The following is a 12,926-nucleotide window of genomic DNA, read 5'->3' on the forward strand; positions in this document are numbered from 1 at the left end:
TTAAAGAAAACACGGTCGAAGTCCAGACTCACTAATGCATCCTAACAAACTCGAAAAGACACACTAATGCAAATTTTCTGGTTCTCTAAGACCAACGCTCGGATACCAACTGAAATGTCCCGTTCTTATTGATTAAAAACGTTCCATATTAATTGATTTCGTTGCGAGGTTTTGACCTCTATATGAGACGTTTTTCAAAGACTGCATTCATTTTTAAACAACCATAACCTTTATTTCATCAATAAAGGTTTAAAAAGCTTTACGTAGATTATCAAATAATGATAATCTAAAATATCCTGTTTACACACGACCATTACATAATGGTTTACAATACAAATATGTTACAACAAAATAAGTTTCTTGAATGCAGTTTTTACACAATATCATACAAGCATGGACTCCAAATCTTGTCCTTATTTAAGTATGCGACAGCGGAAGCTCTTAATAATCACCTGAGAATAAACATGCTTAAAACGTCAACAAAAATGTTGGTGAGTTATAGGTTTAACCTATATATATCAAATCGTAACAATAGACCACAAGATTTCATATTTCAATACACATCCCATACATAGAGATAAAAATCATTCATATGGTGAACACCTGGTAACCGACAATAACAAGATGCATATATAAGAATATCCCCATCATTCCGGGACACCCTTCGGATATGATATAATTTTCGAAGTACTAAAGCATCCGGTACTTTGGATGGGGTTTGTTAGGCCCAATAGATCTATCTTTAGGATTCGCGTCAATTAGGGTGTCTGTTCCCTAATTCTTAGATTACCAGACTTAATAAAAAGGGGCATATTCGATTTCGATAATTCAACCATAGAATGTAGTTTCACGTACTTGTGTCTATTTTGTAAATCATTTATAAAACCTGCATGTATTCTCATCCCAAAAATATTAGATTTTAAAAGTGGGACTATAACTCACTTTCACAGATTTTTACTTCGTCGGGAAGTAAGACTTGGCCACTGTTGATTCACGAACCTATAACAATATATACATATATATTAAAGTATGTTCAAAATATATTTACAACACTTTTAATATATTGTGATGTTTTAAGTTTATTAAGTCAGCTGTCCTCGTTAGTAACCTATAACTAGTTGTCCACAGTTAGATGTACAGAAATAAATCGATAAATATTATCTTGAATCAATCCACGACCCAGTGTATACGTATCTCAGTATTGATCACAACTCAAACTATATATATTTTGGAATCAACCTCAACCCTGTATAGCTAACTCCAACATTCACATATAGAGTGTCTATGGTTGTTCCGAAATATATATAGATGTGTCGACATGATAGGTCGAAACATTGTATACGTGTCTATGGTATCTCAAGATTACATAATATACAATACAAGTTGATTAAGTTATGGTTGGAATAGATTTGTTACCAATTTTCACGTAGCTAAAATGAGAAAAATTATCCAATCTTGTTTTACCCATAACTTCTTCATTTTAAATCCGTTTTGAGTGAATCAAATTGCTATGGTTTCATATTGAACTCTATTTTATGAATCTAAACAGAAAAAGTATAGGTTTATAGTCAGAAAAATAAGTTACAAGTCGTTTTTGTAAAGGTAGTCATTTCATTCGAAAGAACGACGTCTAGATGACCATTTTAGAAAACATACTTCCACTTTGAGTTTAACCATAATTTTTGGATATAGTTTCATGTTCATAATAAAAATCATTTTCTCAGAATAACAACTTTTAAATCAAAGTTTATCATAGTTTTTAATTAACTAACCCAAAACAGCCCGCGGTGTTACTACGACGGCGTAAATCCGGTTTTACGGTGTTTTTCGTGTTTCCAGGTTTTAAGTCATTAAGTTAGCATATCATATAGATATAGAACATGTGTTTAGTTGATTTTAAAAGTCAAGTTAGAAGGATTAACTTTTGTTTGCGAACAAGTTTAGAATTAACTAAACTATGTTCTAGTGATTACAAGTTTAAACCTTCGAATAAGATAGCTTTATATGTATGAATCGAATGATGTTATGAACATCATTACTACCTTAAGTTCCTTGGATGAACCTACTGGAAAAGAGAAAAATGGATCTAGCTTCAATGGATCCTTGGATGGCTCAAAGTTCTTGAAGCAAAATCATGACACGAAAACAAGTTCAAGTAAGATCATCACTTGAAATAAGATTGTTATAGTTATAGAAATTGAACCAAAGTTTGAATATGATTATTACCTTGTATTAGAATGATAACCTACTGTAAGAAACAAAGATTTCTTGAGGTTGGATGATCACCTTACAAGATTGGAAGTGAGCTAGCAAACTTGAAAGTATTCTTGATTTTATGAAACTAGAACTTTTGGAATTTATGAAGAACACTTAGAACTTGAAGATAGAACTTGAGAGAGATCAATTAGATGAAGAAAATTGAAGAATGAAAGTGTTTGTAGGTGTTTTTGGTCGTTGGTGTATGGATTAGATATAAAGGATATGTAATTTTGTTTTTATGTAAATAAGTCATGAATGATTACTCATATTTTTGTAATTTTATGAGATATTTCATGCTAGTTGTCAAATGATGGTTCCCACATGTGTTAGGTGACTCACATGGGCTGCTAAGAGCTGATCATTGGAGTGTATATACCAATAGTACATACATCTAAAAGCTGTGTATTGTACGAGTACGAATACGGGTGCATACGAGTAGAATTGTTGATGAAACTGAACGAGGATGTAATTGTAAGCATTTTTGTTAAGTAGAAGTATTTTGATAAGTGTATTGAAGTCTTTCAAAAGTGTATAAATACATATTAAAACACTACATGTATATACATTTTAACTGAGTCGTTAAGTCATCGTTAGTCGTTACATGTAAATGTTGTTTTGAAACCTTTAGGTTAATGATCTTGTTGAATGTTGTTAACCCATTGTTTATTATAACAAATGAGATGTTAAATTGTTATATTATCATGATATTATGATATATAATATATCTCAGTATGATGTATATACAGTTAAATGTCGTTACAACGATAATCGTTACATATATGTCTCGTTTCGAAATCATTAAGTTAGTAGTCTTATTTTTACATATGTATTTCATTGTTAATACACTTAATAATATATTTAATTATCATTTAACATAATTAACCAAGTGTATCAATATCTTAATATGATTCATATGTACCTAGTAAGACGTTGTTATAACGATAATCGTTATATATATCGTTTTCGAGTTTCTTAAATTAATAGTCTCATTTTTATGTATATAACTCATTGTTAAAATACCTAATGAGATACATACTTATAATAAAAACATGTTAACTATATATATAACCATATATATGTCATCGTATAGTTTTTACAAGTTTTAACGTTCGTGAATCACCGGTCAACTTGGGTGGTCAATTGTCTATATGAAACATATTTCAATTAATCAAGTCTTAACAAGTTTGATTGCTTAACATGTTGGAAACATTTAATCATGTAAATATCAATCTCAATTAATATATATAAACATGGAAAAGTTTGGGTCACTACATATATATATATATATATATATATATATATATATATATATATATATATATATATATATATATATATATATATATATATATATATATTCAATTGTAAAGTATGACTAACTTTGAAATGAAAAATGAGTATTTCACAAATGAAAATGGGTATATATATATATATATATATATATATATATATATATATATATATATATATATATATATATATATATATATATATATATATATATTCATTAAGATGTAATTGGTGTGAAATGAATTATTATCTTATTTTACGTAATTGTTTAGAATTCACTTAAAGATGTACATTTGATTTGTGTGTAGTTTTATTAATATATGTATATATGAGTGCGATTTCTTTGATAGTTGTTTTTATCTTTTTTTTATGGTTGTCAACTCTTGCTCACTAATGATTCGATACATAAATTTAAAAATATTAAAATTTGAAGCAAGTCATGCAACGCACGGGCATTGCCCACTAGTTGTATAAATAATCAAAGCGTGTATTAAAATTTTAAGGATAGTTCTGAGAATTAATATTTTCACCACCAATTTTACTTGTTCTACTCAAATTGTCTAAAATGCCCTTAATGAAACACTTATACAACAACAACAACAACAAAACTCAACCACCTAAGTGGTGTATGAGGGAGGTAGGATGTAGACAATTTTTCCCCTATCAGAGAATAAAGACAAGTCATTTCTCCATTCAGATTAAAAACACTCTCAAAAGTAGATAAAGTCATCTTTCTCTCTATTCGACGAATAGGGAGATTGCTTCCGAGTGGATCTCCGGCCAATAAGTAGGAAAAAATTAAATAAAATTAAAAATAAAATAAAATTGAGACGCCATGAAAATGGTAAAATTAAATTTGTATAATGAAACACTTATACAAATTATTTAAAATATTTTGTTGTAATCTATTAAGGAATATTTAGGGAAAAATGCATAAAATTATGGTGAAACAAGTAAAACCAATGGTGGATGTATCATCTACCGTTTTAAAAGTAAAATCTTTTTGTGTAGTTATAATTTGTGACAAATTAAAATTAACTAAAACGAAAAACAATAAAATAAAAACGGTTTACTCGTAACATATAAGGAGGATGATTCTCACACACTGTTTTTTGATCCTCACACACCCTTTTACCCTATTATTAAGGAGGAGTTCAAGTAAATTGGTGTGTGAGGATCAAAAAACAGTGTGTGAGAATCATCCCCCAACATATAATTAATCAAAAAAATATATAACAATTCTGAGTGTGCACGTAATTAGGGCATAGGGAATGAACCATCATGAGAACTACAAAAATTAATATTTTAAAATTTTGAATTGAATTGAATTTAAAATAAATCTACAGCAATAAATATCTGATGTTTAAATAATTGATTCACCGTTATGGTGGATGTCAAATATAATGATGATATGGTCTTCTTGGATCAAATGATCAAAGAGACCTAGATTCACCTTGAATTGCACATACAAGAAATGCAATCCAAGATTGAATCCAAATTGTATTGATAACCGATGATTAGTCACTAAGATTACAATACATGATAGACACGAAACTTCCTGTAACTCCAATTTGATTAACACTACTGCAAAATTCTTCACGCCGATTGTTTTTTTGGATTTTTTTCTGTGAACAAACCCTAAGAAATCGCAACTTGAAATCTGATACAAAATTGATATAATCTTTCTTGGATCAAATGATCGAAGGAGATCTAGACTCAATTTGAAGACGTCGAATTAGAATCGGTCTCGAAATTGAATGAAAGGTGACTAGTTTATTGATGATAACCAACTCCTAGCCACATTTACAAGAAAATGGGAGAGAACAATGTGTAACACGCTTACAAATCAAAGCCTAACCTCACAAATAACCTCTAACACCTTATTTATACTACGAAAGGGAAAGTCGGTTAATTGGTCATGTGCCTAGCACATAACGTACGAAATGACACATAACAAATGACGAAATTATCATCGTCCTTTTTTAGTAATCTTGGCGTACAACTTTAGGCCCACAATCATCAAATCCGAGTCTTTTTTTCCGAACGATAAAATTTTATTAAAAACTAAATTAGCAAGGAGCTAGTAAACCACAATAAAGCCAATTAAACGACGATACAACAATATAATCAAAAACATACAACTTCCCGAAGTTCTGATCTTTAAAGATGATGCTGTTTCGTAGCCTCCAAATTACCCAAAAAACCGCAGCCGTGAACGTGCTTATAATAAGACGCTTATTACCATTGATCGAAAAGCTTATAATAAGACGCTTATTACCATTGATCGGAAAGCTATCAATCAATGACCAAGCCTCCTCAACCGAGTTCCAAATTGGGAGACTCGAACCGAGCCAAGTGTCAATTCTACACCAAATCTGAGTCTACCGCCACACAAATTGGATTCAATTAATTACACATTTTGTACTGTGTTAGATTATGCTTGGAGTCGCAACTTCTTTCCCTAGATTAAACACTTAGATTAACACCTGTTCATAAATACAGATAAGATGATATGATATGTTCATGAAGGTACTTAAGATTAAAGACAACATCCCATATTTGCTAAACCTACCAAATGATTGACCATATACCAAACCATGAACCATGAACCTGAAATAAGGAACAAAGAACAGGGACCAAACCTCATATTTTCAATTTGCACATAAACCCATTCTCTAAGGCAAAAGCATAGACAACATAACATGCTTGTCAATTTGCCATTTCTTTAAGAACAAATTTAGCAAGCTGTATATGTAATGTAAGGACGGGATGCCAACCTCATAAAATAATCATTGTCTAACTAAGGCATCAGATTCCTCTTTATACCAAGATTCATTCTGTCTTCGGTTGTTTCTATGTCTGATTAATATACATACATATACATAGCTGACAGTTGACGTAAACAAAACAAACAAGACACTCGGGGTTTTGCTACAAACAATCCTCTACAAAGATATTATCATTAACAGGACAAACCCCAAGTTACAAACCATGAGTTTATTTGTACAACAAGAATTAAATTAATATATTTAAAATATATATGTGTGTCAAAGATTCAAAATTTCCTAAAACAAAATTGAAATCTCAAATTTTCTTGAATTACCTCTCCTCAAATGGGGCAGAAGAAGATGAATCTTGAAAATATGTATCCCCAATTTGAAGACTATGTACACTATCACCCTAGAAAACGAACATTTCTAAACGAATGATCGAGGTATAAGTCCGAGTCAACTATCTTTTGGTCAAACCCATCAAGGGTTTTGTGTGTAAACCTCAAAGATCCAAACTTTACACCCAAAACAACATTCTTGATATGGATTTTAGTCACTTTCTCTTGCACAGTTTCCTGGTAACAAAAATCTGTACTTATCGGCGTTCTCTAGAAGATGAGCGGGAAGATGAACAGCTGAATAGGAATGTGGAATGGGTCCCATTTTCCCAATAATATCTTTAAACGTGTACTCTTCGGGTAACATATCAAACAGATCTGCACCTCTGCAGATTACCTTTTGAACCCTTTTCGGGTTCAAAAATTTGTTGAACCTCACTCTATCAACATGGCTATAAGCTTTCATTTTGAAAATAAATTCACTAATTCTGCGAAAACAAAAGCTACAATGCCAACCTGCATCCGCCAACACAACATCCGACTGTCGATAATGAGCGTATCGTGTTTTCCCCGTTTGGTATCTATGAATCGATGCCCTCCAACTATTATTATCAAGAAAAAACTCGAAAGAATATAAATAATTCTTGAGACGAAGATGAAGAATCGAAGGAATATCATCACACCATCTCAAGAGATTAATCGTGTGTCTACTCGGTATCTCATCAATATCGGACATAATCAACAAATCATCATCTTGAATCCCTGCTTTTTTCAGAAGATAATCCAACGCGAGTCTTTGATACGCTTCCTCAACAAACGGATTCTCCCCTTTACGAAATCTCCCGGGAATTTTTCCATAAGTCAACCTTGGTTCGACGAATTTGAATTGATCACGTTGACTTTCAAACACTAAAGTCTTAGGTAACCCTGTGAAAGTTGAGTTTGATTCTAGGAGTACAAACTCGGTTACATAAGGGTACAATTCATGCCATCTTATTGTAAGAAGGTCCACTTCATTACTAAACAAAACCGCATCAAAAACACGCCTAGGGAACTCACGAGTTCCCCAACCGTGAAGCCTACAAAGATTGTGCATCGACACATTTTCGTGATAGTAATGTGGGATTTCGTGAAACGGTTTTGGTGGTGATTCCCATAATGGGCGTAAAAAGTATGATATTTTCTGCCCATGAACATACAAATTAAGTACCACAATTGGGACTAACACAAACAAAAAGACAAGTATCTTCAAATCTAGACCGCGAAGAATACACCGTACTCTTGACATTGTTGTAGATCTTCCTGAATCCTGCAAATCAATTGCATATTTTGGTTAAAGATTACAAATTTAATTACTTAGCTGAAATTAATCAATTTATGATGAGGGATATCAAAAATATAAATAACACTAGAAGTATACCATCCTGATATAATTTACAGTTTTGTATATTTTTAACTATATAACATAATATAAACTTTTCTTGAATAAAAAAGGTACAAACTTTCCCCTAAAAATTACATTTTTCTTTAGGTTTTAGCTTATTCAACAAAAAATTTATAAATACCATACAGGTGGAAATGAGATCCAAATTACTCCTTCCACAAAAAAACATGCATTATTGAATTGTACAGTACATCTTATTAATGCATAGTTTGTGGTGGTACGAATAATTTGATATGTGGAAATTTCAATTCCCATACAAAAAACTACCTAACTTTAATAAATGATTATTCTAAAAATTAAAGATCAATTATCAACTTCACATAGCAATGCATATATCAAAAATTCAAAATCATAAATTCTGTTATGATTAACTGAAATAGATTGAGATTAAACTTTACCTCATTACAGATATCACCACATATATCATCTGATTTTTTAGAACAATAACGAGATCCACCTTCCGCCATCAAATACACTTTATCAAAGAAATTTGATAAACTAATAAACGCCATATTCAAATCACTTAAAACCCAATTAAACCCAATTCGTGAAACTGAGAGTGGTAATTGAAAATATGAATAGCTCAATTAACAATAATAAACCGTTGTTGATTGAGGGAATTATAATTATAAATCAAACAAATTACAGATAGATTAGAAGAACATTGGGGATATGTAAATAGGCTGTCGTGAGGTGTTATTATTAAATTTAAATATAGATAGATACTCCGTATGATATAGATACAGATACAGATGGTCTGTATGTATATGTATAGGTAAAGAATAATAGAGTGTGTGATTGTGGGTTTAAACTTTAAAACGTTAAATGGGACACTCTTTCTACAAGGAAGCCGTTTCTCTTGTCGTCTACCCCACGCCTTTTTCTTTTCTTTTTTCTTTGTTAACGAAGATGCGCATATTTTTTTTTATTTTATTTTTTTCTATATATTTGGGGTCTAAAAATATCATTTTGGAGTTGATGAAGGTCCGTTTCTTTTTTAATCTTATTATCGTATTATTAGTAATAATAATTAATAATTAATTATTAATAAATTATTAATAGTCTAGAAAATTACTCCCTCCGTCTCAAATAAATAGTCTAGTTTGACTTTTTATTGAATTTAAAATATAGTAATGAATTGTCTGGTTTGCCCTTCATTTAATGTAGTTGTAAAGAGTAACTAATAAATTAATTGATAATTTTAAAGTTGAATATCCAAAATTAAAAGTACATAATTGGAACTTTAATGATATTTAATGGTTATTTAGAAAAATAGACAATAATTTTGAGATAAACGAAAATCGAAAAGTGGACAATTTTTTTGGCGCGGAGAGAGTAATTTTTTGTGTGAAATTATATAACATGACTTTAGTGTATAATTGAACGATAAATAATTATTATTTGTTTTATATATCGAATAACCGATTGAATAACTAAATGTATCAAACTAAACTTCTTTCAAAGATAATTATAGATTATAAAAAAAGTTAACAATAAATTTGTAACGTACATATAGATAAATGTTTCATATGTAATAAGTTAAAAACAAACACTTCATTATATAGATAAATGTTTCATATGTAATAAGTTAAAAACAAACACTTCATTTCATTGATCTCTTTATTAAGATTTCATTCTATTAAATTAATTAAATCCAAATCAAACAAAACTTTCAATTAAATTTTCTTTATTTATCATTTAAATTAAATTAAATTAAATTAAATTCATAGTCTATTATAGATTTTCTCGTCTCTTAAATCATGTGTTCATTTATTGACAATAATGATGGAATTTTTGAAAATATGGATAAAAAGGTGAGGAGTACGTGGTTTAATTAAGAGAGTTGTTCGATATCATATGAAGCAAGGATAGCATGCTCCTCAATATAGGTCCAATAAAACATGCTTAAAAAGCATTAACGATTAATGATTAGTAGTCATTCTATTAAGAGATAATTACATGGATGGTTCTTATAGGTTGCTCATATTACAAATGCAATTCTTAAAATAAACTTTTAATGTGGACAATCTTTGTGGTTTACATTTATTGCGCCTACAGTTTTTGAGATTGGCGTTCGTAAAAGAATCCATTATCATCACATACGTTTCACGTGAGAGTATATCTATCAATTTATGTTTCGTCCCTTTTATAGTAACCCTTTACCCTCGTTACTAACCCGTCTCATGTGTTCAAAAATTTGTCAATTATCATCACATGTGTTTCATGTGAGTCATGATGGATTATCTTCATCTTCAGTTTGATCTGGAAATACTTGTCTTTTTGAGGTTGAATTTAGAATCAGCTCTGGCCTTGAACTTTGAGAACTTAACAATGTTCCTCTTGATAACATAATCTTTCATGATCGTTAATTGAGTGATCGGTTTATCTTCAACTATTGATGTTGTCTTTAAAGTTCTAATGTTGAGGATTTGTTGACACGACGAAAAGACACTTCAAATATAATTAGTATTTGGAAAAAATAAATTAAGACCTCATTAAGTTTCGATTTTGAAATCGTCAAAGACTATCCTTCACTTTATCCTATTTTTTCTGGTTTATCATTTTCATTTTTTATCTCTTTTTTTTCACTCCTTTATAATTTTGAAAGTTTTTGATGACAATATGCATTAATGTATAGTACATTAAACTGGTAAAGGAAGTTATTTCCATAAAGTAGTTAGCTATTTTCAATGTACAAGAAATTGAAACGTGTCTGAATTTGTTAATGACAGCCCCAAGGGCTTAGTGCTGTCATTAAAAAAATTCTTTTATCATCTTGCTATCTTCATTACCTTTTTATTTTCATTTTCTAAATTACCATATTTTTATTATTTTATTATTGTAGACCACAGATGTATAAAAACATAACTAGTATATATACATATAAGATAAGATTCGTTATTCTATTTGTAACTTATTAAGTAATTGGAAATTGAAAGTCACAGACTACGGGTATCAACAACCACATGGCCAAATCATTGTCAAATTTATGGGTGGTTCCGTTCATTCTTCTACGTAGAGTAGTCCCAACGGTGTAGTCTTCCCACCTGCACAGTCAGGCCCAGGTGGGCGTCGATGGCAGCAACCCGTCCAGGGTCTCGCCCAGCCATCCACCCTCCATTTCGTCTGAGTGCTTGTCTTCCTGTGAAATAGTTGAGGACGGAAGGGAGTGTAAAATGGAGTAGTAACTTTTTCCTTTGAACTTGTACATTTAATTAATTAATTAATTAATTAATTAATTAATATAGTAGATTTCAATTTATTTTAGGAAGTATGTCACTGTTGGTAGTGTTTAATCATTGGTTAGTTCTGAGAAGGAAGTACTGATGTGACAGCTAGTTCTGGGGAGGAAGTATGTCACCATTGAGACCTCTCTTAATACGATTAATTTCTTATTCGTAATAACTAAATTATTGTCTGTTTTTTAACTTGCCAACTAATATTATCATTACCTATATATAGGTAATAAACAAAATGAAATTGAAAAAAAAAAAAAAAAAAAAAAAACACTGATTATTCTTCATTTTTCAATTTCAGTGTTTATAAAGAACATTAGAAAAAACTAAAAGTTATACTTACTTGTACATGACGTGAGGTAATAAACAAATTGAAATACAAAAGGGTTTTGACATATCGGTATCGAGAGACTCCTCTGACATTGAGTTCAAGAATTTGAGTCTTGTTTAAAACATTATTTGTGTGATAATTATGTAGGGTGCGTGAGTTTGCCGTTCTTAAAGAATTAACTTAAGACCTTAAATTGTTGGCATTTTGATTTTTCTAAAAATTGGATATAATTGTTGTGTTATGCAATTTTTATGAAAATTGGCTATATTTGTAATGTTATGCAGATAAGTTTTCAAATGTACAATATTTTTCTCATTGATTGAATTATGTCTCCCTTTTAATGCTAATTAATTCAATCATTTTGGCTTCCCCTTCTGTCAACAGGTTTGAGTGCCGGGTCTTGTATTTTCGACGTGTTTTTACTGGAGTGTTGTACTTGTTTTTTTCCTTCTTTTTCAAAATGGCATTTGTTCTCTTCTTGGTTGGTTCTGGTGTATCATCTCTTCTTTTTCATGGGTTTGTTTTTGTGCAAATTGTTTGCATTTGAATAAGATCTCTTATTGAAGATTCTGTAATATATAAGTTCCCGCTCTCTTATTTTCTTCATCGTGACTTTCTAATTCTTACTTTGGTTGCCTTGGTAGGCGTGCTTGCTTGTATTCAACTCTAGTATACATCTTGCTTGTTCAGTTTATTGGGTTTTCGTTTCGGTCGTTCCATCATTCTCATCTTTGGTTCTTTTTGGGTGGATCTGACGTTGTTGCCGACATAGCTGATAGGACTAGGTTTTCAGCGGAGGTGTAACCACCCGACTTTTTCGACTTACTTTTATGCCTTGTGTTTTAGCGAAACTGCGTTTTTGTGCGTACTGTGCTACTTTATACTCTGGAATCTTTAAATACGTGGTTTACTTCCATTTATATATTAAAACGTGCCTTAGAGTACGTAGGATACTTAACTTGATCACCGGAAGCCTTTATGACCGTTAGTGTCACTTGACGTTTCGAATAAACCGCGAACTGCGTACACGTTTAACTTTTGTCGTAATCGGAATATTATGACTACGAAATATTAATTATTATTTTATAATAATAATTACTTGAGTTTTTGGATGCTTAATTACGCGTAGTAATTTACTTATGCTTACTAGTTAGTCTTGTTGGACTTTCTACCTTATTGGACCTTAGCCCACCCTACACTAGTTAGTGGACTATTTAATTAGCCCAATAAATTATGGCTAGTGACCCATTAATAAGT

At 30.7% G+C, this 12,926-nt stretch overlaps 1 protein-coding gene across 1 annotated transcript; it reads right to left on the reverse strand.

Annotated features, from left to right (window-relative positions):
• Nucleotides 1-6,349: 6,349 nt before the first annotated feature.
• On the reverse strand, nucleotides 6,350-8,738 carry LOC139872807 (uncharacterized). The gene is made up of 2 exons (XM_071860733.1): nucleotides 8,501-8,738; nucleotides 6,350-7,967 (listed from the first exon to the last, which is right to left on the reverse strand). Exons 1-2 carry the CDS (start codon nucleotides 8,612-8,614, stop codon nucleotides 6,870-6,872), a joined length of 1,212 nt encoding a protein of 403 aa, XP_071716834.1. The 5' UTR covers nucleotides 8,615-8,738; the 3' UTR covers nucleotides 6,350-6,869.
• Nucleotides 8,739-12,926: the final 4,188 nt, after the last annotated feature.

Source organism: Rutidosis leptorrhynchoides, chromosome 10 (genome assembly GCF_046630445.1).
Source record: "Rutidosis leptorrhynchoides isolate AG116_Rl617_1_P2 chromosome 10, CSIRO_AGI_Rlap_v1, whole genome shotgun sequence".
Taxonomy (NCBI): Eukaryota; Viridiplantae; Streptophyta; class Magnoliopsida; order Asterales; family Asteraceae; genus Rutidosis; species Rutidosis leptorrhynchoides.

What these genes read in the sequence shown, in the direction of transcription:
- LOC139872807 (XM_071860733.1), bottom strand. Translation starts at nt 8,614, where the DNA reads ATGGCGTTTATTAGTTTATCAAATTTCTTTGATAAAGTGTATTTGATG. An exon ending in GTGGTGATATCTGTAATGAG is followed by an intron (nt 7,968 to 8,500) that starts GTAAAGTTTAAT and finishes ATTGATTTGCAG; the next exon opens with GATTCAGGAAGATCTACAAC.